This window comes from Rattus norvegicus, chromosome 8 (genome assembly GCF_036323735.1).
Source record: "Rattus norvegicus strain BN/NHsdMcwi chromosome 8, GRCr8, whole genome shotgun sequence".
NCBI lineage: Eukaryota > Metazoa > Chordata > Mammalia > Rodentia > Muridae > Rattus > Rattus norvegicus.
The window spans coordinates 120,425,400-120,451,074 of NC_086026.1; the positions used below are offsets into that span (position 1 = coordinate 120,425,400).

Genomic DNA, 25,675 nt, shown 5'->3' on the forward strand with positions numbered 1-25,675 from the left:
ACACAATCAGAATGCAGGTGAATATCTAACCACACAGAGTTCCGGGCAGGGTTTGATTTAGGGTATAGGTCTTTGGTGTATTTAGGAATCTCGACTTTAATAACATTCTCTACAGGGATCTTATGGTTTATAACCAATGGCTTTAATATTCCAGCCAGCTTTCTCCTCTAAAATACTGTTGTCTTGGGCAACCTCACAGCTTTACTAGAGAACATAAGGGATAGGGGTAAAATCATGGAAGACTTAGAAATAGGCAAAATAATCAGGTTATTGCCTTCCTTTCAAAGACTTTGTTATTTTTCACTGCATAAAAATCGCAGAAAGTGGACAATAATACAATTATCACTATCCATAGAAATGAAAGAGGGTTGTGCCTAGCAGAATCTCATCAGGAAAATACCATGACTTCTGGCTATCCATGCATTGGTTTGTCAGTTCCCATCAGCAAGCCCTCGCTGTCTTCACACATCTGGTGCACTGGGTTCCCTCAGAACCAGGTGAAACATCTCACCAGTTCTCTCATCTTTTAATGGGTCAGAGAATCATTTGGATAGATGAGAGTCACAGCTTGACCTCAACTGTAAAATTTCTGCACCAGAAGCAAGGTTTCATGAGCACAGACTGCAGACCACAGGTTTCCTGGGCTCTGGGCTCAAACCTAGTTTATTAGGACTCAGAGAGTACTATGCATGATGAACTTGGGATATGACTACATTGTCTAAACTAATTTTCCAAAAACAAATGGAGGATGGATAGATGGATGGATAACAGGTGTGCAGGGATAATCAGGGGTGTTCTTCAGCACGGTAGGGTGACTGTGGTCAGCGACAGTTAACTTGATGACACTTTTATGTCTAAAAATAGTCAAGATAATTCCCAATGTTCGAAACACAGAAATGATAAACCTTTAGGGCACCAGGTGTGACAATTTACCCACTTTAATCAATATATACTATAAACATTTATTAGACTAGCATGTAATAGCTTACAAGTGCATGCAATGATGTGTCAATGAAAAATAAAATTAAGGCTGGAGAGAGAGGTTGGTTGGTGAGGAACTTAGTTTGGTTCCCAGAGATCACATTAAAACAAAAACAAAACACTAAAACAAACAAAATGAAAGCTGTTAAACTGAGCATGGTGGTGCATGCCCCTAATCCCAGTGCTAGCATAGCAGTGACACACAGATACTTAGAACTTGCCAGCCCAGCCTACGTGGTGAGTTTCAGGCATGTGTGAGATCTTATTTCAAGAAATAAAAATAAACATAAAGGCAAGATATTCCTGAGAAATTATACCCAAAGCTATTCCAGATGCACATGTATGTATATGCATATGTATATACACACACTCACACCCCTGCACACACATGAAGTTCACACACAAGTGTCCATATATACACTTAAAAAATGAAAACTCAACTCCTTAAATTCAGAGTTTTTTCAGAGAGGACACTGACCAAAATCAACATAGGGTGCAAAAGTACAGGTGGGAGCGAGGCTGGCATGGTCAGCCTCTGGGCTCAGGCCCCAATCTCTACTTTCTACCCATATTCTTACTGCTGGTTTTCCTACTTGGTCTCCCAGAAGACAAAGAATCCCATGCAAGAACCAACAGCTGACTTCCTGTGCCTCTGCCCTGAATTTTCAAGACCTTCTCTGGTGTTGGCATTTGCTCCCAACTTGGTGCTTCTTACTCAATTTCTCTAAATCTGGACAATTAAGTCTTTACCTCTTTATCCTTTACCCCCAAAGCTCACAGGCAGACTTCTGCAAACTGGGTGCCATTGCTGCCTCCTGTAGAACTTTCCTTGAAGTCCCAGGACTGTTTCAGTGTTTCTCTGGGGTGTACCAGGTCTCCCCTGCCCAGCACCTCACACCAGACTGTAATTTCTGTCTGCTTTTCCCATGCCTCCCAGCACCATGACTCCTTAAACTCAAACAAGGGACAACTCCCTGAGATACATCCTAGAAAAAGCCATATGTAGGTTAAAGTCACTTTCAACTCAATGTCAAATTCAAGAGAGATATATTTAGGCTACCCATCTCCCAGGGTCCTTGCAAATATTAGTTAACCAAACTCATGCTTGCTTGCTCTCATACAAAGACTAGTTAACCAAACTCATGTTTGCTTGCTCTCATTTAGACACTAGTTAATGAAACTCATGCTTGCCTGCTCTCATACGAAGACTAGTTAACCAAACTCATGTTTGCTTGCTCTCATTTAGACACTAGTTAATGAAACTCATGCTTGCTTGCTCTCATACGAAGACTAGTTAACCAAACTCATGCTTGCTTGCTCTCATTTAGACTCACCCACAGAATGTCAGAGACGTAAAGCTTCCTAGAGCCTGGTGATTCACAATTCTAAATCCTTATTTGGTGTTGAAGAGATGTGTTTTTCTCTGAAACTAACTCTTTCTCTCTCTGTCTAGGTATTCTGTCATACACAGTCATTAATTTATATCTTCCTTAGAATGTAATAATATTGAAAAAGCAATTCCCCTGTTTTTCAGTCATGGCTCCTAAGCCTTTCTTCATCTAAAACCTGCCATCTTTTCTCCCCACCTGAAGAAAAATGGCCATTATCATATAAATCTGTTTGAAGAGAACTAATAAAAAAGAAAATGGCTTAATGTGAGAAGTTGATGTGGAGTCTTTGACATCAACACGAACATGGCCACTGAATATGTATTTGAACCCTTTGCTCTTCTGCTTACTCTCCAACCTTTGCTTCCGAGTTCGCAAATGCAGTAATTTATATCTCTTGATGATTTACCTGAAAGACCAGCCTGGCAAAGCCAAATAGGTTATTCCTACTGTTATTCCTATGCCTGGGTGTGAATAAGAAGCAATGACTTCAAGCCGTTCTCATCCTCAGAGCAGGAGAGATCCTGGGGGTAGTTACATTGTGAGGGCTGAATGTAGATTTTCCTGAGAGAGAATTCCCAGGGGAAGGCAGAGATAACTCAGTGATTCCAGAATTGTATGAATACAAGTTGAGGTATGTTCTCTGCAAGAAATAATTCAGATAGAGTCACCGGGGAGGAAACACCACAGTCAAGGGACACTGAGTTAGGACTGAGAGCATGAAGAAATTCAAGAGGTAGAGGTGTGTGTGTGTGTGTGTGTGTGTGTGTGTGTGTGTGTTTACATGTGTATGTGTGTGATGGGGAGGTACAGGGTGACACAGACTATAAAACACAAAGGACCCCTGTCTATGGTGCTGTGGTCCTTCTGCAGAAGGGATGCAAATTAAACAGAAGCCAGCCAGGATGAGGCTGCACACGTCTTGAGTCTCCACAAATAATGTGTGAGATCCAAAGGCACTGGAGGACACTGTGGTTTTGGAGCCAACCTGGGGACTATGAGGCACCTTTAGAGACTCAGACAGCTTGTGCAGCTCTCCACACATGTGGGGTCATGTGACTGCACGAGTGACTTGCCCAAGACTTAAAAGCCAAGGCAAAGTGGTACCATGCTTTGCATTCTTAAACATTCAGTGAATTCATGCTGTCCAGATCTGGCTGCCTTCCTCCCTCTCTCCCTTCTTCTCTTCCTCTATCCCTGTATTCTGAAGAGAAAGAACCTAATTTTGAAGCTCATTGGAGTTGGACACAGTGACACATAGCTACAATCCCAGCACCTACTGGCCAAGGTAGGAAGATCCTGAGTTTAAGGTCAGCCTGGGCTACAGAGTGATGCATGGCCAGCCTGGGCTACAGAGTGACACATGATCTAACATGAAAAGAAACAAAAAAGAACTAGAAAAAAAAAAAAACAAAGTACACTGGAGCTGAAATGGTAACTTGTCTACTATGTACTGGATATTGTGTCCTTTTGTAACCTCCTCTTCCTAGAAGCCCAGACTTGATTGTCCCTATTTTCAATACTGGGGGGCATCTATAGTGAGCTGTAGGGGACAGTAGCAGACACAGAGTTGGAAAGCCCTAGACCAGGTAGCCCCCTGCCAATCTGGTCCAGATCCTAGGGGATGAGTTTACTAAGTTTTAGATGAGTAAATAGAGAATGAATATTGACTACATTCTAAACATGAGGTTCAGAGGAGCCCCTCAGCAGAGTCTGACTTCATTCTTCATGGGGATGGGCTTGGAGGGGGGTGCATCAGCAGGGAGATGCCCTGATCCACTGAGAGCTGGTACCTGGGGGGTGGTGAGTTAATATGGAGGACTATGAAGACATTTGCACCACTGGCCTGTGGTAGATAAAGCTTTTCTTGTTACTAGGCAGATCCCTAAGGAATCTACTGAAGCTATGACTCATCCGCTCTGACTTTTGGTGGCTTTGATATCTGAGCCCCCCCCTTTTTTTGTTCCCAAATGCATATTTCTGACATTCCTTATATGCTACTCCTTTGCTTTCTCTCCCAAGGAAGATACCCAGCATGTTCCCCTGGGTAAGTATGCAGGCAGATAAGAATAGTATCTAATCAAAATGATTTTTTTCCCCTTATGGTTGAGGAGGGAAAGATAATTCACAAAGTCCCAACTCATCCGGGAAATTATACTCCTTCCTCTCTGTATTGTTTTGAGTATGCTAACCAAGTTGTTGGCTTAAAAAAAAAACGAGAACCTACAATGCCTTAGTTAAGAATAATAAACAAACAAACAAACAAATAAATAAATGTATGTGTCATTTATCACTTCAATCTCCCAGCCTATGAAATGCAGGCATTTCACTCCCGGGAATGAATAGCCCTGCTTGTCTGTAAGCAGATTGTAAATGTTGGAGTTGTGACCAGACATCTTGGCTTTTAATGGCCTGCAACCAACAGAAAATAAACACACAGAGTTACGACAGCCTGCACAGAGCCAGACACCCATCAGTGTCCCTGGTAACACTCAGTATTGCTCTGTAATGACTGTTAAAAAAATCTAGAGAATTCAGAATACTGTTCTAATGAAGTAGTGGGGGATAAGGCAATAGGGAGCTATTTTGTCTTCAATTTACTTCTGTGTGTGTCTCTTCGTGTGTGTGTGTGTGTGTATGTGTGTGTGTGTGTGTGTGTGTGTGTGTGTGTGTATACGTGTGTATACCCGAGGATAATTTTAAGCAATGTTCATGAGGAACCATTCCCTTTGATTTTTGAGGGTGGATCTTTCACTGGCCTGGAACTTTCTGAGTAGACTAAGCTGCTGGCCAAGGAGTCTCAGAGATCCATCCATCTCTGTCTACCTAGCTCTGGGTTACAAGCTTGTGCCACCATGTCTGCTCTTCCTCCTCCTCCTCCTCTTCCTCGTCCTCCTTCTCCTCCTCTTCCTCCTCTTCTTCTTTCCTTTCTTTTTTTAAAATGAAATCTGACCTAGTTCTCAGCACTTATTTCCTTCAGTTTTCTTTTTTTTTCAAAGATTTATTCATTTATTATATTTAAATACACTGTAGCTGTCTTCAGACACACCAGAAGAGGGCATCAGATCTCTTTACAGATGGTTGTGAGCCACCATGTGGTTGCTGGGAATTGAACTCATGACCTCTGGAAGAGCAGTCGGGTGCTCTTAACCGCTGAGCCATCTCTCCAGCCCTCTTCTTTCCTTTCTTCTTCCTCCCTCCTCCCCTCTTCCTCTCCTCCTTCCCTCTCCTTTACTTCTTCATGAAAACAGGCTCTTGGGAATAGAACTCAGGTCCTTGTGCTTGCAAGGCAAGCACATTAACCACTTGAGCCCATCTCTGTCAAGTACCTCACTGTAAATCTGACACATGCAAATGGCCATCTCACGGAACTCAGTATGGTTCACTATTGCCACTCTCAGCTCCATTCATATCTAGTCAGCTATGGGCCATCTCCTGAAGTTCACATGGCAGTCACAAGGCCAGAGAGACAATGACTTAGAGACTTGGATTGTCTCTGATGAAGCATAGTCCACCTGAAACTGCCAGGGCATCTCTCCTGGTATTCTAGGACGAATCAGACAATGCTTACACCCCGAGGAGTTCATTCTGGAAAGTTTCCCCTGTGAAGGAGAAAACTCAGAAGTATATGGCAGGAGTGTAGGGTGGAGACTGAAGCAAAAACTGGCACAAAGAAACCAGACTGGAATGAACACCTTTGTGCCAAGGTTGACATGTGACCCGCACCAAACAGAACTTACACAGGGAGACCGACGAGGCAAAAGTGTACACTGCATGGAGGCCAATCTGCCAGGTGCAGGTTCCATGGAAAGGTCCCGTCCCCAGCTCTGGGCCACTACTTCCTTGAAAGTGTTGAATTATTTTTTTTCTGCAATAAACTCACTCTGCTACTATGCATCCCAGAGGATTGCCCTTAGACTCCAATCTGCATCTATAAACAGTATCCAGTTGTCATCATCTGAACAACAACAACAACAGCAATAACAACAAGAAGAAAAGAAAAGAGGCCAAGATGCAAACTCTGAACACTGCCATATGAACAACAATGCCAAGCAACCAGAGCTTCCAGGGACTAAGCCACTACCCAAAGACTACACATGGACTGACCTTGGACTCTGACCTCATAGGTAGCAATGAATATCCTAGTAAGAGCACCAGTGGAAGGGGAAGCCCTGGGTCCTGCTAAGACTGAACCCCCAGTGAACGGGATTGTTGGGGGGAGGGCGGCAATGGGGGGAGGATGGGGAGGGGAACACCCATAAAGAAGGGGAGGGGGAGGGGCTAGGGGGATGTTGGCCTGGAAACCAGGAAAGGGAATAACAATTGAAATGTAAATAAGAAATACCCGATTTAATAAAGATGGAGAAAAAAAAAAAAAGATCAAGCATCACTTGAAGACAGAGTCAAGCAAAGCTGATCTGAGGTGGGAGGCAGGAGACTGACCCTAACAATTGAAGCTCAACTCTTCCATTGATGCTAATTTAAGGATTAAATAAACCTTTTGATTATCTATTAGACAGTGAGCATCAAGTACATCTAATGCTTAACCTGCATGGAAACCTTCACATCCCACTGGCCACGCACTAAAGACGTGCTTGGCAAAGGTCCCAGATCAGCACGAGCATCACCTTTAGACTAGATAGATACATGCACGCTCTTTGTCTTCCCCTCAGATCTGTTCAACAAGACACTTGGAACAGGACAGCAAGCAGCTCACATGTTAGTCCTGCAGACTGGTGGTGGATGCATAAAGGCATTTGTAAGTCATTGTTCTAATGCCTCCCTTAAGATTATTGTTGTTGTTGTTCTTGTTAGTAGTACTAGTAATGTGTGTGTGTGTGTGTGTGTGTGTGTGTGTGTGTGTAGGTGTGTGTGTGTGTGTGTATAGGTGTGTGTGTGCCATAGTGTGCATGATCAGAGGGCAAACCTTGGAAGTTAGTTCTCTTCTTTTATCACACATTCTGGACCTTGAATTAGGTCAGAAGGCTGGTTTTTACTTGTTGGTTCATCTCACTGCCCCCCTCCTTCTTTTTTACATCTAAAAGTAAACATCTAAAATTGTCTTTCATTTCATTTTAAACACACACACACACACACACACACACACACACACACGCATGCACACGTACACGCACAGATGTTTTTACCTCATTTCCAAGTCTTCATTCTCCTGTGGTATAAATCTGTACAAGGCAACGTAGGTGTTCATCTGTAATGGGTCTTTGGAAAGAGGTCCCTGCCAGAGAAGACAGAGAAAACTGAGCAGGAGAGACTGACAGTGGATGAATACTGCAGTGCCCACAACATGGCTCTCAGGAGTCACACAGCTGGCTATTCCTGAGGCTTCTCTCTTAGCTTGCTTTTAAAATCACATTACATTGTGTTAAATTATATTGGAGAAAGGGTTTCCTCTGTGTAGCCCTGGCTGTCCTAGAACTAGCTCTGTAGACCAGGCTGGCCTCAAATTCAAAGAGATCCACCTGCTTCTTTTTCCGGAGTGCTGGGATTAAAGGCGTGTGCTACCACTCCCAGCTCCTTAGGTTACTTTTAATTCTGGAGTTGGACTCCACTACAAGCTATTTGAAATGGTTGGGAGATCTCAGAAATAGCTTTTTTTCTTTGGGTGATTCTTTTCTTTGACATAATCCTTCAAGAAAAATGACAGAAATGGGGATGTTTTCTATTTTTTTTTCACTTTCAGGCATGTGTGTGTGTATTATGCATATTGGGGCTCACATATTCTCCGGTGCATGTGCATGTGTGTGCATGTGTATGTGGAGGCCCAAGGCTTATGTTAGGATTCCTCCCAGTCATTCATCTCCCCTCGTCACCGAGGCAGGAGCTCTCAGTCAACCCCGAGGCTTGCAGATGTATCTTTTGCTAGCCAGCTTGCTCTGTAGATCCCGTTTCTATCCCTTGAGGCTGGAATTACAAGTGGGCCTCTGAGCCCTCCTTGCTTTAATAGGGGAGATATGGTTCTGAACTCTGGTCTTCAGGATTGTGTAGCAAGTGCTTTAACCACTGAGCAGTCCTCTCCTCTACCTCAAGTAAGAACACTTTCTCTAAAAAATGAGAGGCCTGGGAACAGGTCTAAATAGACTTTTATAAAATGCCTTAGTCATTTGTTTGTATGTGTGTGTGCACGCCTGTGTGTGTGCACAGATACAACACTTTATGTGCCCATGGAGACCAGAGCATGGTATCAGATTTTATGAGGCTGGGATTACAGAAGGTTGTGAGCCACTTGATGTGGCTGCTGGCAACTGAACCTGGTTCTTCTCAAAGGGTCATGTGCTGCAAAACTTATGTCAGCTCAACATAAATTAGAGTCATTGGAGGAGAGAGAGCCTCAATTGAGAAATGCCTCTTCAAGATCAGGGTGTAGGAAAGCCTGTGGAAGATTTCCTTAATTAGTGATTGATGGGGAAGGGCCCAGCCCATTGTGAGTGGTGCCACCCCTGTGTAGTCCTGGGTTCTATAACAAAGCAGGCTGAGCAAATTATGAAGAGCAAGCCATGAAGCAGAACCCCTTCATGGCCTCTGTGTTAGTTCCTGCCTCTGAGCTCCTGTCCTGTTTGAGTTCCTGTCCCAACTTCCTTCTATAATGAACAGTGATGTGGAAGGGTAAGCCAAATAAACCCTTTCTTCCCCAAGTTGCTTTGGCCATGGTTTTTTCATCACAGCGATAGCGACCCTAACTAGGACAGAAATTGGTACCTGGATAGTGAGGTACTGCTGTGACAGACCCAACCCTGTGTTTTTGGGAAGATTGTGGAAGGACTTGCGAACTTCGTGCTGGAAAAGCCATTGAGTGTTCAAAGCAATGAGGAGTTCTTCTGGGGGAGCTTGGAAGATAAGAATATCCAGAGCCATGCAGACAATGGAGGCCTGTCATGTGAACCCTGAGAGGGAAGCATGAGAGAATCCTTTAATGTCTCTACAGGGCCATTTGCTTCTTTGAGTTAAGAATCTGTGGTTCTGGTTAGCTGCAGCTGAAGAATCAGGTGGAATCAGTCAAATACCAGGGCCATGGAAGTAAAACTTTTGTTTTACTGGGACAATTGATGCTGGTTAGCTGGAGTGAAGAAATTAGGGGTGATTAAGAAGAGACCAGCATCGGTGAGGTGAAATCTGAGATGTGTTTCCTCAGAGTCAGCACGCAGAAGTTGTGCGGTCCAGAGGTTTTACCTTGTGCTGCGGCTGGCACTTGGTGTACTGGCACCGGGTGGTACTGGGTTTGAAGCTTTGAGCAGCTCATGGAGAGCAGCAGCATTTGGAGGATGATAGTACCATGGGATGATTGACAGAAGCAGATGTGCAGTGAAGTCAGCCCGAGCCGAGGAGACAAGGGGTGTGTGTGTGTTGCAGCCTGGAGGACTGGAGAAATCACCTGACTCCTTAGGAGCTCGAAAGATTTTTAGTGAACCCCAGATATTGGACATTGAGGCATTTACACGGTTGGAGTTTGCTTTTGCTTTATTTAGATTGTGAACATGTTCTGTATTGAAGTGAGAAGGTATTTAGCTTAATTTTTATTTTTATAGGAGTCCTCCGAAGAGATTTTAAACGTTTAAAAGGGAGTTTGGATTTTTAAAGAGATTGACTATTTCCAAAGGAATGAACTTTTAATGTGTTTGAATGTGTAAACACTGCGAGACTTTTAAAGTTATTTACGCTTTTAATGTGAGGTCTTGGGGGGTAAATAGGACAGGAAAGGTTGCGGCTTAGGCTTAACAGTGATGTGTTTTTGTGTCAAGAGGACAAGGAATCTGTTGTGCTGGCTAGTTTTATGTCAACTTGACACATGCTAGAGTCATTTGAGAAGAGGGAGCCTCGGTTCAGAAAATGCTTCCATAGGATAGGGTAACATGTGGTGTATTTTCTTAATTAGTGTTTGACATGGGAGGCCCTGGCCCATTGTGGATGAGGCTAACCCTGGGCAAGTGATACTGGGTTCTGTAAGAAAGCAGGCTGAGTAAACTCTGGAGTTTTATGGCAGAAATAGTAATAGTAATCCTAATTAGAACGGGTGAGAGTGCTCTCAACCACTGAGCCATCTCTCTGGACCCTTAAAACAGACTTTTTATCAGTTGGGTGAAAGTTGGTCTATAGTATATCAACGAGCCCTGTGTTCATTCATAGCAATGTGTTCATCTGTGGTGAGGAAAAAGCATAGATTCTTGGCTTTGGCCTGGTAGTTTATGTCACAGTACCACCGTCTACTGACTTTGAAATCTTGCAAATGTGATAATAAAAGCTGCCAACTTTGATAGCTCACCGGCTGCCTGCCCAGTGCTTTATTACCTGTGTTAATATAACTAGAGTTCACCACAACCCTATTAGGTAGGCTTTACTATTGCCCTCAATTTATTAGATTATAAAGGAGCCTTGTAGTGTCATATAAATACTAGCTGTTATCACTAACCCCAAAATTGTAACACTATAGATATGTTTACATTTTATAATATACAAGCTAAACTGATATATTCCATACATGCAATTACACAACAGTTTATAATATAATAAATATATTCTATGTATAGATGCAAAACATGAGACTTGGATACAATTATATTGTAGGCTTTTTAAGGCCTTGAACTCTTCTATTATGTATGTAAGTATGTATGTATGTGTGTTTGTGTGTGTGTATGTATATATGTATGTGTATAGCATGTGTACTCCAAAGTATACATGTGGAAGTCAGACGATAACTTGGAGAATTGGTTCTCTCCTTTTACTATGTGGATTCCAGGGACTGAACTGAGGTCAGTAGACTTGACAGCAGAGCCTTTCCTCACTGAGACATCTCACAGGCCTTTCAATCTACTACGATTTAAAGCTCAGGAACCTTGGGCAGTATTGCTTGAATCTGTGATAATTAGATGTGTATTATGAGAATGAACATATCTAATACAAAAGTATATTCTTGCATAGCACGCAGTGTAGTCATAATATGACTTGGTGATTAACACAGAATGTGCCTTAACTCTCAGTAGCACATGGCAGAAATGTGTGCATGTCATTAATACAGTGTTTGTCCTTTTCACCTTCTATATTCTGTGTTATTTATCATGTGACATCACAGAGTGCTTCACTGGCTCTTGTCATCAGACATGTTACAGTTTTCTCCAAATGATTTTAAAAGATAATTTGACATGAAACTATCCCACCGGCCCCCAAAGACATTTTGGGATCCACTTTGGTGACGGTGGACAGCTTCATCCAGGAACTCTCACCTGTTCTGGGATGTCTACATACCTGGTGGTTTATGGTCTTTACTTGATCTCTGAAGTCATCGGTGCCATTTTCCGGATATGTAAACACTGAGGGAGGAAAGAAAGCACAGGGGTTTTGTGTGGCCGGTAGCCATTTTTTAGGGACGTGGATGAAGAGACTGTTTTGATTCTCCCCCGAGCCAGAGCTTATCACTGGCTCTTGTTATCCTACTTTCATTCTTTCAGAGATGCTTTCCCTCCTCCTCATGCAGCATCCTGTTAACCCTAGTCGGAATCCCAGTCTATGTATGCTCAGTGATACATCCCCCCGCCCCCACTGGCCAAGTGTGGGTTTGAAACTCAGGTCTCTTCTAGCGGTCCTCCGTCAGCAGCAGAGGCATGCTCGCTGTGTGGAATCTCTTGGGAAGATAATTTTGTTGCCTTTGAACATTTTACCTTTCCTAAACACCAGAATTTTGGATCCAATATTACAATGCTAGCTTCTTAATGCTGTCTTTATTCTGTTTCAAAGATTAAAGCATTCACGTTAAACTTCAGAACACCCCCCTGATTGCTTATGTTCAACGTACCGAGGTTGTTGGCTCTGATTTTCTTTGAGCTTAGTTTTGGAATTGCGTAATTCTCTTCCATTTGTGTTGAAGGTATCACCTTGAAGGCACTGCCTTTGATAAGGAAACCTCTTAAGATGGGCAGTTCTCACTGCCCAGATGCACACTTGCCTAGAGGTCCTCACAGAAACTTGCCAGATCTGGTCCATGACCATGCCGGCTACTGTTCTCACTAGATACATCTTCCTTAGGGTAGTAAATTGAGGTCGATGGGTTCAAATGTATGCAGTAAGGGTTGGGTCTGTAAATTAATCTACCACTGGGATGACTTGGCAGTTTAGAATAACATGTTCAGTCTTTTCTTTAAAATATCAAGAAGAGATCAATATAGGATGGTACATCCCACGGGAATAACTTGGTTCATTGGTATCCCCATTCTCTCTGTTGTTCATTCATTCTCTTAGTTCTGTAAAAATCACACTGTGTGTGTATGCATGTGCATGTTACACACCACATGGCCCTTGGAGATCAGAGGACAACTAGTGGAAATCACTTCCTTCTCTCCATCATGTAGGGCCTAGGCATTGAACTCAGGTTGTCAGATTTGCACATAAGCTCCTTTAACCATTGAGCCATCCCACCAGGACCTCTAATGTTATGAAAACAGTCTATGGAACTTCTATGTTAAAAAAACACATTCAAAGCAAGAGCCTCTGAAGAAATACTGAGGAGAATTAGGTATCCTGTGTATTCAGTTTATAATTCCAGAGTTTACAGATGTATTTCTTTCACACAGGGATGCCCAAGGTGCCTATGTGCTACCCATGGTACAACACTGAGATGTGAGTGGTCCCTTCCCAAGAATTTGCCTGGGGCATTTGGACACTTAACTTGGTGTTGACCTGTTGGAACAGGGCAGAGACATGCAACACTCTTTTCTGGTATTATATCATCTTCTGAAATCCTGCTGTAAACATTTGATTCTGTAAGTATAAAACTATATTCTTCCCAAAAGAATATTAAATATTTAAATGGAAACAATCAAAAAAGGGAATCCTATTGGAAGAGTCTATAATATGCTATTTGGACTGATTGCATAGTTTTGAATGTCATAGTATTTTATCCTATTATTGAATATCTATCTGAGCTTCTAGTTCAAAATATGTATTATTCCTGTGAACTATTGAGAAAATTATTTGAAGTGACTTTAAGTTTGCTTTTAGATATGCAATCAAAAGCAGAATGTAACCAGAAGCAGTGGAAATTTTAAAATCTATTTCCACAAGCCATTCTTTCTAAGATTTTATTTCTAGTTATTTAACTGGCATGTGAGTATATGTATGTATATGTGTATGTGTGTGTACAAGAGTATAATTGATTATGGAGGCCAGAAGAAGGTATAAGATCCTCTGGGTCTGGAGTTGCAGGTGATTGTGAGCCACTCCGCATAGGAGTTGGTGACCAAATCTGGCTGGGTGCTGGAAACTGAACTCAGAACCCCTGCAAGACAGTTGCCCTCTGCCACAAACTGTTTTTTGAAACTGCGATTTGCTTTAAATGAGAGAAAGTAAGGCAACTAGCTATATACCACACAACTGGGTATACCACGTGACTATATATACCATGTGACTGCATATACCATGCAACTGTATACTATACAATTGGATATACTATACAACTGTATACCAAACAGTCCAATATACTACATAACTATGTATACCACACAACTGTATACTACACAACTGTATACTGTACAACCATGTGTACCGCACATCTGTATATACTACATGACCGTATATTGCACAACTTTATACTGTACAACTGTGTACACTGCATAGCCATGTATACTACACAACCATATATAGCACACAACTGTACACTATACAACCGTATACCATATAACCATGTGTACTGCATAACCACGTATACTACATGACTGTATACTGTCCAACCGTGTGTACTGTCCAACCGTGTGTACCACAAAACTCTATACTGCACACCTGTCGGTTTTGCTGCTTTAAAGTTTTTTGTGGAAAATAATTTGGTTATTTATCTCACGACAAATGTTCAGAAGCCATGTCCGGTGCATGTGGAGGCTTTGCTGTTAGCTGTTGAGAATCAGCAACTCAGTTAGTTGCTTCCAGAGGGACGCCTTGTTTTGCTTTCCACTTTCTGTCTCTTTCACTTTGCAGAGGACCTGTGACGCCCATGCCACCTGTTTTAGTGAGATTTTTACTGCTGTGAACAGATACCTTGACCAAGGCAAGTCTTACAAAGGGCAACGTTTAACTGTGGCTGGCTTACAGGGTCAGAGGTTCAGTCCAGTATCATCAAGGCAGGAACATGGCAGCATCCAGGCAGGCATGGTGCAGGAGGAGCTGAGAGTTCTACATCTTCATCTGAAGGCTGCTAGTGGAAGACTGGCTTCCAGCAGCTAGGATGAGGGTCTTAAAGCCCACATCCACAGTGATGCACCTACTCCAACAGGGTCACACCTTCTGATAGTGCCTCTCCCTGGGCTAAGCATATACAAACCATGACACTCCCTTTTTGTTTCCTGAGTTGATGGCCTTGTCCTACCTATGCATGACACTACACCAGCTTATCTGATGTGAGCCCAAATCTGAGTTCTTGGGCTAATTCCAATGTAGCCCTCATGCGGTAACCTTTAAAGGGACATCACTGGGTTCAGCTCACGAGGCTCTTACTTCAGACTTCGCATCCATAGTCAAGAGAGTGCGGCCAGCGATTTTCCCTTCTCTGGCCTTGTTTGGTTCTGAAATCAGTGTTCCAATAACCTTGTAAACCACGTTGGAGAATGTGGCTGCCTGGCCTCCTCGCTGTACTTTCGTTTCTTGGAGAGGGTTTGTATAACGTGGAAATTTTCTGTTCCTTAAATGTTTGGTAGAATTTACCCATGAAGTTGTCCATCCTTGGGATTTTTGCCATAATCAAAAAAAATTATCAGTGAGGTTTCTAGAAGGGTTAGGAACAGCGCACACTTTCTGCTTCTATCCCGCTACAGTCGGGTGAACTTGTTTAGAGAAAGTTGTCAAGCTTACCGGTGAGAATGTTGTCATGGCAGTCTTTTTGTTCCTCTGTGTTTTGTTCCCCCTCTGGATATGGGGTCTTGATCCCACACTCTCTTCCAACCTAAAATTTGTTAGGGCTTATAAATTTTATTCTCTCTAACACACACAGGATTTATTACCCCGTCTTTGCAATTTAATGATGCCTATTCCTGTCTTTATTATTACCATCCTCATGCCTTTTATGGATGGAATATCATTTTGTTTCCTGACATTTTATTGATTATATATGCATATTCATGTATATGTATGTGTGCATGTGTGTGAGTGTATGTGTGTGAGTGTGTGAGTATGTGTGTGTCTATTGAGTTTCTGGGTGTGTGAGTGTGTGTATTTATGTGTGTGTGTGTGAGAGAGACTGTGTGTGTGTATGTGTGTGTGTGAGTGTGTGTATGTGTGTGAGTGTGTGTGTATGTATGTGTGTGTATATATGTGTGTGTATGTGTGTGTGAGTCTGTGTGTGTGTATGTGCGTATGTGTGTATGTATGTGTGTGTGTGTAAGAGACTGTATGTGTATATGTGTGTGTGTATGTGTGTATGTGTGTGTCTATTGAGTTTCTGGGTGTGTGAGTGTGTGTGTATGTATGTATGTGTGTGTGAGAGAGAGACTGTGTGTGTATATGTGTGTGTGTGAGTGTGTGTATGTGTGTGAGTGTGTGTATGTATGTGTGTGTGAGAGAGACTGTGTATGTATATGTGTGTGTGTATGTGTGTGAGTGTGTATGTGTATACCTGCATGTGTATGGAGTCTAGAGGATAACCTGGGGTATCTATCCTAAGGATTGTTTTTTTCTTCAGTGGATTGTTTTTTCTTTTCCATTTTTAGCATTCAGTTTCTGTTAGCTTTCGTAGTAGGGAAAGTTTGATCTATTTTATTATCTCTTGTGTAGCTGTGTTGGGTCTTTGAAGAAGCACATTTCAGTAAGATCTAAACTGGAATATTTTTACACTTCCTTCAAACAGCATGAGGATCTCTGAATGCCCGCTATTTATAGATCAGCACTATAGATATTTTATTAACAGATGTTAAAGGCACTATTGCTTTTTAAAAAATAAGTAGCCAGTGTTTGCTTGACTGAACTGTGCACCCGTCACTTTCCCTCTTCTCCTTTATTTGTTATTATTGCATGTGCATGCGGTGCATGAAGGTGGTACGCATGTGGGCATCATGCATAGGACAACTTTTAGGGGCCAGTTTTCCTCATCCCCAGTGGGGCCTGGGGATTGAACCTATGTTGATAGACTTTTACTCACGAGTCCATCTCACTGGGCCTGCCGTTCTCTTTGCTTTTCATTCTTTCTTGTCTCAGTGTGTTTGCTGTGGTTGTTTTAGGATTCAAGGTTAACAGTCAGTCCCTTCTTCCCACCCTCCCCCTCTCCTTCCTTCCTTCCTACTAAAAATGCCATTTTCCAGTTCTTTATCTTCAGCTATAACCCATAAGGAGTTCTTAATATGACTGTCATTCCACTGTGCATGATCTGCCTTTCAGTCTGCATCGATACATGGCCGCCTTTGAAGTCCTGTGGCATCACAGAGATGCCTAGGTACGGCTCTGGGGAATGGTGTCTTCAGTCAGTTCTGTAAGGTTTCAGTCAGAATGTTCTGGAATGTTCTTTCACTCCCACCTCTGTGTATGGACTTCAAGAGCGTCAGCTGGATGCATTTTGGAAGTACACACTTTCTGTTAATACCTTTACTCCCAGACTCCAGGACTTTGTTGTCCTGGGTATTCAGTATGCCTCGGCCTTGTTCTAGATGCTGTTTCTCTCTTCTATGGCATCTATTTGCTGACTCAACATGACAATCCCGTTTCTGCTGTACAATATTCTAGACGCTCTCTGGCATTTTCTTCAAATTTTTGTATTTGCTAATCTCTTGCTCTTTTGATACATTTTCTGGCTTATATTTTAAACATAAATGACTACATAATTCCGTTTGGTTTTGATGTATATTCCTCTAAGGCCCTGATCCTAAAATTAACTGGTCCTGCTACCTTTCCCTGATAGTAGCACGTTTTCCTGTATGTTGAATTTTTGATTGTTAAATTGTGTTTGCTGAAACTTTACTGTGGGGAGTGTTTGAATTCCCCATTTCAATTTCTGTAGACAGGAGTTACCCTTGCCTCTGTTGCACAAATTATGATCTGATCTCATTTGACAATTTAAAAAAATTATTTTGCCAAGCTTATACAGGGGACATGGATTTAGAGTATAAATTCAAGAAGGAAAGCTCTCTCTCTCCCTCCCTCCCTCTCCTATCCCTTCCTTCCCTTCTTCCCCTCTCCTGTTCTTTCCTGTTTTCTCTTCCCATCCCCATCCATCTCTTCTTCTTCCCTCCCCGGTTGGTGACACTTTAGCATTTTTGATCTAGAAACAACATATACTAAAGACAAAAGTATGTGTTCAAAACCTAAGTTGGCTTATTTTTCTTTCCGGGCAAAAGTTCTTCACTGAGTGCAAACTGGAGCAGCATCAGACTTTGTGATATCCCTGAGTGGATGTGACTGGCTCGGCCATTTTGGAAGAAAGGTTCTAAGACTGTGTATTGCTCATGTTTGGTACCCCTCTCCTCTTCCAGGGAAATCATGATCAGTGTGGTCATAGTGATGAAGGCTCCCGGGACTTTGTTATCTGGATTTTTGAGCAGAAACAGGCAGCTGGCTATTGCTTCTCCATTTCCTTCTTGCTTTGCCACCAGTGAAGCTGTTAGCAGTGAAGCCTAAGGCAGAGACCAGCACCTCCCCTGTCTACATCTGTGGTAGACCCAGGAGAACTGAAACCACAAAGTAGAATTCAGACCTGCCCAGGACAATTTAGAAGAGCAACGTGTCTTAGCATTGGAGACATTAGTGTCAAACGAATCCTTTTCTAAGGTGGTTGGAGAGACAGTCCTCAAGAAATGTGGCATGGCATTTGACTGGAAGACATAGCATGTTTGTGAACTGTGTGTGCTCTCTGGACACGATGAAACATGTCACTCAGCACTATGACAGAATTCCTGAAAGGCCATGCCTTCTTGCCACAATCAAGAGGACTCTAAGGAAGCTGGAACACATCAGCTTTCTCCTGGCATCTTAAAGACTGAGTGGATGAGGGGTTGAGATCAAGTAAAAGAGCGTGGGAAAACAGTTGTCTAATTAACCCCTTTGGCTGCTAAAGCATTGTGAAAAAGCTATTGCTCATCAAAGGACTTACAAATGCTCAAAGCCTCTTGGCTAAACTCCTAATGGAATCTCTCTCTATGATTTTCTTTTATTACTTCTCTTTCCTTTATTCCTTTGTTTAAAGGAAAAAATGAAATGGGCTCTTTATGTAGTTTGGCCTGGCCTTGAACTTGGGACCCTCCTGTCTTTGCCTCCTGAGCACTGGGATTTCAGGTGTGTGCTACAATGTCCAGTTCCACAGATTTCTTTTGATATGGCTATGGAATTTCTCATTAACATGCAGTAGGTGGACAATAGTCAACTTTAGGCTTTAGTGCTGTTTGTTCTTAACATTTCATCTCTTCAGAATGTGCTCTTTGGAGATGTATGTGAATGTTGGACATGGGAGAAATTAAATGCTCTAGTCCTACTTCCCAGGCACCACAGGTCTTACATGCATTTGGGCTCAGCAGTCTGGGTGGACTGAAGTTCTGTGGGTGGTATTACATCTTACATCATGGTGGCCTTTTGGAATCATAGTTATTGAAACTGCACTTAAAAGCTGCTTTTGCTACCAAGCATTGACTCCCCACTGAGACCCGCAATGACAAGCAAGGCCAGAGTCTGTGTCCCTGCCTTCACTTGGTATCTGTAGTTGGCTTGAGGCTCAGAGGTAAGCAGGGGTCCTTACCTTCCTCCTAAGTCACTCTGGACTCCAAGAAGAGCAAAACCCCTCAGATAGGGACCGTCATTTATGAAGATGAGGCTGTACCCTTGCAAATATCAGATTAACAACTTACCACCACGCTGGACCACAGTGTAGATGAAGCTGAGATAATAGCGGGTCAGGGCAGGGCAGGTTTATAGCTTGACCAAGACTCCTTAATAAGGCACACCTCTTTCCCTTTATTAAGAGATTATTTATTCTTATTTATGCATGTGCATATATGTGTACACACATGTATACATACATGTGTATGGTGCTTTTGGAGAAGAGAGGAGGGCATTGTAGTTCCTAGAGCTGGAGTTACAGGCTGTTGTGAGCTGCCTGATGGGTACCAGGAACTGAACTCTTGTCCTCTTCAAGAGCAGCAAGTGTTCTTAACCAGTGAGGAATCTTTCTAGCCTACCTTGTCCTCTCTTTAAACCTCATGACTGTACCCTGGACCCCTGTGTCTGTTTCTTTTCCCACAGTGGCCACACTTTTCAGTCTGCTTTTTGCCACCATGAATCCATCCATATAATCAGCTTATTGGGCATGGGTGTGGCCATGCCTAGCCTATTGGGACTTCTAGCGATGTCAATATTTTCTTTCCAGACATGAGGTAGAAAGCAGCTCCTCAGCACCTCATAGTCTCAAAGTGAAGTCCACAGCAAGGCTCGCTGAGGCCCAGTTGTCCCTCAGGTCTGCTGAAGGGGAGAGCATGCAGATTGGAGACTACAGAGATCAGACTCACCACGAGTGCCTGGCTAGACTTGCCACAGGAATGTGCACATTTAGTTATGTACCTTGTGGCTTAATCGTTGAGATGAGGGACTTTGGGGCTGCTGGCTAAATCCAGCTGGTAGGCATGAGGTTCTATACAGACCTGGACCAGGATGGCGCTGCCCTGTTCTGCATGGCTGTCATTCCTCAGGTCTACCCACTTTTTTTTTTTTTACTGTGGGATTAATGTAGACTATTAGACATTGATCTTAGGCCCTGTGCTTTCAAGGCAAGCACTGATGGGGCTATTTCTTATCCCCTGCGGTGTGTTTTACACTTATCTTAATAGGCTCTTGGAAGGGCTGGGATGTGGATTGTGGTCCCCTCTCCTCTGACTGCACCCTTGCTCACCTGATTCATGTACCTCAGATGTGGTGCAAAGTAAGCTCTACGTGGTCAGGTTCCCAGGTTTAATCTGAGTCAGAGGAGGAAGCACTCATTCATAAAAGGGTTGTGAACAACAACTAGGCATTTTCATGGCTGGGCCTACTGGTCTTTCTGTAACACTGGATTCTTGCTCATGTCATACCAGAGCTATCTGAGGGCGAGAGGAGCCTGAGAGAAATGGACACAGCCCCTGACCACATGCATGCTCTGGTTTCTGCAGAACTGTCTCCCACTCACCACTGTTGCTCCGTGGCCTGATGTCAGACGAGTCTCCTGGCCCATCAGCCTCTTCAGGAACCTCTACCAGCTCTGAAGTCTTGGAGGAAACAGGAGATAGCACAGAATGAGCCAGTGAGCCACATTGTGTCATGGCCCCACCGAGTAGAACTCTAATGCTGGGTCTGAAGAGGGATTTGTATGGCGTCTGTGAACTTCCAGCAGTTGCAATCCTCCCTTGATTCACATGTTAAGGGGTGTGCAACTGTCTGTTCACACTCACACACTTCCGCGTGGTTTTTATTGAAATCACATTTGGCACCACCATTTCTATGGTTCTTCCAGTAGATTAATTGACGATCACCCTTTGAACTTCAGATGAGAATGACATGAGGGCTTAGGTGTTTTAAAATGGATAAGTTATAGGGGACTGGGAGATGGCTCAGTTGGGTAAGTGGTTGCTGTGCAAGCACAAGAGCCTGAGTTCAAATCCCCAGCACTTAGATAAAGGCCAGGTACAGGGCCATAGGAGCTTATAACCCAGTGCTGGGGGTCACTGAGACAAGCAGATCCCCTGAGCTTAGCCAATGAGAGAACGATAGAGCATGAAAGAGAAAGATGTCTCACCTTGACCTTTGGGCTCAACATGCACGCACACACATACATGTGTGAACATCTGCACACAGTATAACACATGCACAGTGTCACGGGTAATGTTCTAAGTGCCTTGAGACCGTGTCCCCTAGAGCCAAACACTTTCATTTTACTATTGAATCTTTCAGTGTTTACATGAAATGACCATTAAGGTATCCCTGAGACAGCTGCCATGCTCTCGTTAGGGTGGGGAGCAACATCCCCTTCCTCTTAGGTGTCCCCCAGAAAACAAACCACTATTGCTTATCATTACCAAGCAGAGGACAGATCTAGCTGGCCTCAGTGTTATGCCTAAGTTGGGGAAATGATAGAAGTCGTTTTCACTCTTTTTTTTACTTGCCACTTTTTTCCTTCTTGAGAATTTATTAATGTAGACAATGAAACATGACCGTGATTCTTCTCTCAAGGACAGAGCTTACAACGAGTTTAAAGATGGCTTCCCGGGGCTGGAGAGATGGCTCAGCAGTTAAGAGCATTGGCTGCTCTTTCAGAGAACCTGGCTTCAATTCCCTGTACCCACAATGGCAGCTCACAAAGGTCTGCAACTCCTGTTCCAGGGGATCCAACACCTTCATACAGACACACATGCAGGCAAAACACCAGTGCCCATGAAATTGAAAATAAATCATTTTAAAAAAGATGACCCCTCAGAAATTGTGTGGCATTGGAGGGCTTTTTTTTTTTTTTTTTTTGAGGTTGGGTAGCTAATGAGTCGAGGGACCTGCTGTCTCTCCCCTAATGCTGTGGTTACAGACACACGAGCTGCACTGGCTTTTACGTGGGTTCTGGGGATCAAACTTGGGCCTTCATGATTGCCCTGTTAGTACTTAGCCTGCTTAGCCATCTCCTCAGGGCCCACCCAGACCCTTCAGAGAACTGAAAATGAGGTCGGTTACCGAGGTTCTGGGGGGTGAGTCAGAACCACTGCCTGAGCTGCTCTTCTTTGTTCTCTGGGCCAGGGATGTGCCAAATCGGAGGGCTTCATACACTGGGTCCACTTTATTGCCACAAGCTGCAAAAGAAGAAAAGACCCATCTCAGCCCAGCTGACCAGGGAAGCCAGATCTCTGCCAGAGAACCTTGAGAACTAGACGCTTTTCTAATGGATGAGGGCTCACATCAAAAGGTCTTGCTCTCTCAGGGAACTTGATACGTCCAACCAGAACTCTGCCCTGAAGTCTTCCCAAGTGGTTGGTTTCCCTCTTTCGTTATTATTCCCACTGCACTTTGAAGATTCTTCCCAGGGACCAGTTCGTTTCCTACAGCGAGAAGCTCTGCTCATCAAGATACTTTAGTCTTGAGAGAAACATTTCGGTGTAGGACACAAGTGTTCTCAAAAGAACAGGAAGTGACCCCCTCCTCAAACATTGCGTTTCTAATGAAAATCTATCTTCCATTTGTCACTTTGAGTTTTAAATCCATCCAGCTAAAAAGACCATAGGTTGTAGAGGCTTGCATGTATGTAAAACAAAACAAAATGAGAGTGCAATTAAAACAAGAAATACAAGCCAATTAAAGAGAGAACATGAAAGAAAATGTGTACACCACATCTGTAGAGGGTGCTTTCAGGTTTTCACTAAACAGTGTGTGTGTGTGTGTGTGTGTGTGTGTGTGTGTTTGTGTGTGTGTGTGTTCGTGTGTGTGTGTGCATGTGTGTGTGTATTAAAAACCAACACTGAGTTTCTACTCAGCAAATCTCTCTCTCCCTCTCTCTCTCTCTCTCTCTCCCCCCCCTCTCTCTCTCACACACACACACACACACACACACACACACACACACACACACACACACTCTTCTAAAAACTAGCCATCACTGGCCCTATCTTACAGTATATGGCAGAGGGTTCAGTGACACAGTTGATAAGTGGGGAGCCGACTCTGCACCAGGGCTGCCAGGTACCATGCCCCTTGTTGACGGTGTGCTGCTTTGCTGCTCCTGATGGTAGGGCAAGTGTATTGTCTTGTTGCTGAACACCTGGGAAGTGTGGTGTTTACTTTTGAGACTCTGCTATTTTCACAAACTCCACCAGGGAGATGACGAAGAAAAAACTTTTCCTCTCCAGCAAACTGAGAAGAGCTAAAAGAGCCATTACACACACATCTCAGGCTGTCCTTCTGGCTCTTTGGGTCCATCCATATAGGGTGACTGTCATCATTGACTTTGCTGCTAAAATCCTGCCTCACATTAACTGTCCCAACTCACCAATGGGCATAACTTCTTTAATGCATCCAAACTGTTCGTGAATGAGCAAGGGGGAGCTGTAGTAACGCCGGAATCCTTTTGGCTGGGGAGAGAATGGAAGAGAGAAGGTCTCAACGTCAGAGAGGAGATGGAGAAAACCAAGCAAGAGCCCTAAAAATAAAGCCAGTTGTTGTCTTCCTTTAATGTACTGACATAGCCTATTAATTTAATAACTTACCACTGACAGGGGGAGGGGAGAGAGGTAAGCTCCCTGCCTCTTGTACTGTATCCTATATGCAGAAACCCCTCACCCCAGGATACATCTAACAGTTTTCCACCACAGCTTACCTTGGGCACTTCAAATTGTAAAAAGCCCACACAGGGGAAAGTAGATGTTGGGCATGCCCAAGGCCCTTGAATATTTTCAGACTGTCACCAAGAATCATCCACTTAGCTTGTGTGTGTGTGTGTGTGTGTGTGTGTGTGTGTGTGTGTGTGAGAGAGAGAGAGAGAGAGAGAGAGAGAGAGAGAGAGAGAGAGAGAGAGAGAATGTGTGTTCTATTGAGTTCCTGGCTTATTACCCGTGGGCTTTTATCCTTGTCTTGTGGGAACTACTCTTGGAAAGGCAGAAAGGAAAAGATGTGACAGGGATTTAAGAGAAGGAGACATTGAAAGCTAGAGTCACTGGATGCGCTTTCTAAGAAGCTAAGCTTGCTATGCTTCAGGGCTGCAAGGTGACCTGGTAACCTGGACCCTGTGAGCATCCATGAGTCCTCACACATGTTCTTGAATGTGCTGCTCATCTTCGTCAGAGCACTGCCAGAGATGGGCTTTGGGCATAGACATGGCGCTCTACCCTGAAGGTGTGTCTTCAGTGACCTGACATCTGGTGTTAAGATATTGTACTTAACTTACTGTGAACTTTTCCTTAGAGCCAGGAAAGTCAACAGAATTCCTTTCCTGGGCTGGGCTTAACCGTGTCTAAAGATCATTGCTTATTCTCTATGGTAGACATTCTTGATGTAATGTGTGAGTCACTCTGGGTTCAGTGGTCTTCAAATGTGTTCTGGGGTGCACTGGGACCAAAGCCCTCACTCCTGAGATGGTCTGAGCAGAATGTGCCCAGACTGTCCCAGGAGGCAGACTTCTGTACATTCCGGTGGGGGTGGGGTCGCTTTGGTTTTCTCTCTACCCTCACTCCAACGACAGCCAATTAAACACCCAGTAACCCAGCTATAACAAAGCACCCTAGTTTGCATGGGCTGATAGGGGCTCACGGAATACTTAATTTTCTCTTTGAAAACTTGAATTGGCCCAGGAGGGGAGAACATAAGTACTACAGCTGAGAAGATCCCATCTGAGACATGCCTGACACCCTTCTGAGGACAGGACTCCTTGTCAGCGTGGGTTTTCTTACAGAGACTGACACACCTCTGCTCATCACTGGGCCAGTTCAGCTGAGTGGCAGCTCACTGCTTATGAGCAAACCTCAGAGCTCCTGAGGAGGGGATTATAGGGTGTGGCTTCCTGGGGAAAGGGACTCAGGTGGGGGTGAGTTCCTGGGCTCTGTCTGGCACCAGCCCTTACCAACTTGCCCATGCACCGCTGGGGTGCCAGGCCGTCTGCACACTTGTGATGAATGCTCATCTTGCAGGCTCCACAGCGTAGTCCGTGCTTAGCATGTGTTCCTGTCAGGCACACAGCAAACTTTGGTTAGGTACAGATTGTCCTTTCCTGTCATCTGGTCCGAAATCACTGAAAGAAAGTGGTACTTCTCAACAAGTTAATTCTTCTCTGAGAACTTTTTTTTTTTCCTCACGAAACTCGAAAATGCCCAAAATGTAAAATAATGAATGCATTCCCCCAACCTACGTTTTCTGTAAGGTATTCTCCTTTAGCTATCGCGATGTTAGTGAATCTGAGCCACCTTGCTTTCTTTGTCTTAACCCAAGTTAGCAAATCCATGTTCTTGGCTGTTCTTGAAGGCAATCGTCTCTTCTCTCTTGATCTTTACTGAGTCGCACTGGTCCTGACACCTTACCTCTCTCACCAGGCTGGGGGAAGTGTGATGTGAGCTGAGGGAAGCCTGTGATCCTTCATGCTCATGAGGTGTAAGCCATGTGGCTTTCTTTCAGATCTCTGGACGCATGAGCTTCTTAGCCCCTCCAAGCCCTTGCATACACTGCTTCATATCTGGGATGCTCTTCTGCCAATACTTGTACCTGTCATTTATACCAAGCATTTCCCTTCCTCTGTCTAAATATTTTCTTCTCTCTCCTCATTCCTTCTATCTCCCTTTTACCCTCTCTTCCTCTTTCTGTCCCCTTTCCCTCTTCCACTGTCCTCCCCTTCCTCCCACCTCCCC

At 43.7% G+C, this 25,675-nt stretch overlaps 1 protein-coding gene and 1 long non-coding RNA gene across 4 annotated transcripts in view; one reads left to right on the forward strand and one right to left on the reverse strand.

The window, feature by feature from the left end:
* Positions 1-25,675, reverse strand: part of Stac (SH3 and cysteine rich domain) — a 122,230-nt gene that overhangs the window by 16,235 nt on the left and 80,320 nt on the right. For all 3 annotated transcript variants that reach the window (XM_017596138.3, XM_017596139.3, NM_001108784.1), the window contains 6 exons: positions 24,898-24,998; positions 23,332-23,413; positions 22,026-22,141; positions 20,497-20,575; positions 11,628-11,692; positions 7,517-7,605 (listed from right to left, as the gene is read on the reverse strand). In XM_017596138.3, coding sequence (XP_017451627.1) covers positions 7,517-7,605; positions 11,628-11,692; positions 20,497-20,575; positions 22,026-22,141; positions 23,332-23,413; positions 24,898-24,998 — 532 coding nt within the window. The remainder of the gene's footprint in view (positions 1-7,516; positions 7,606-11,627; positions 11,693-20,496; positions 20,576-22,025; positions 22,142-23,331; positions 23,414-24,897; positions 24,999-25,675) is intronic.
* On the forward strand, positions 6,995-17,942 carry LOC134480100 (uncharacterized). The gene is made up of 3 exons (XR_010054270.1): positions 6,995-7,128; positions 12,950-13,138; positions 17,822-17,942. It is a non-coding gene; the product is annotated as an uncharacterized LOC134480100 (long non-coding RNA).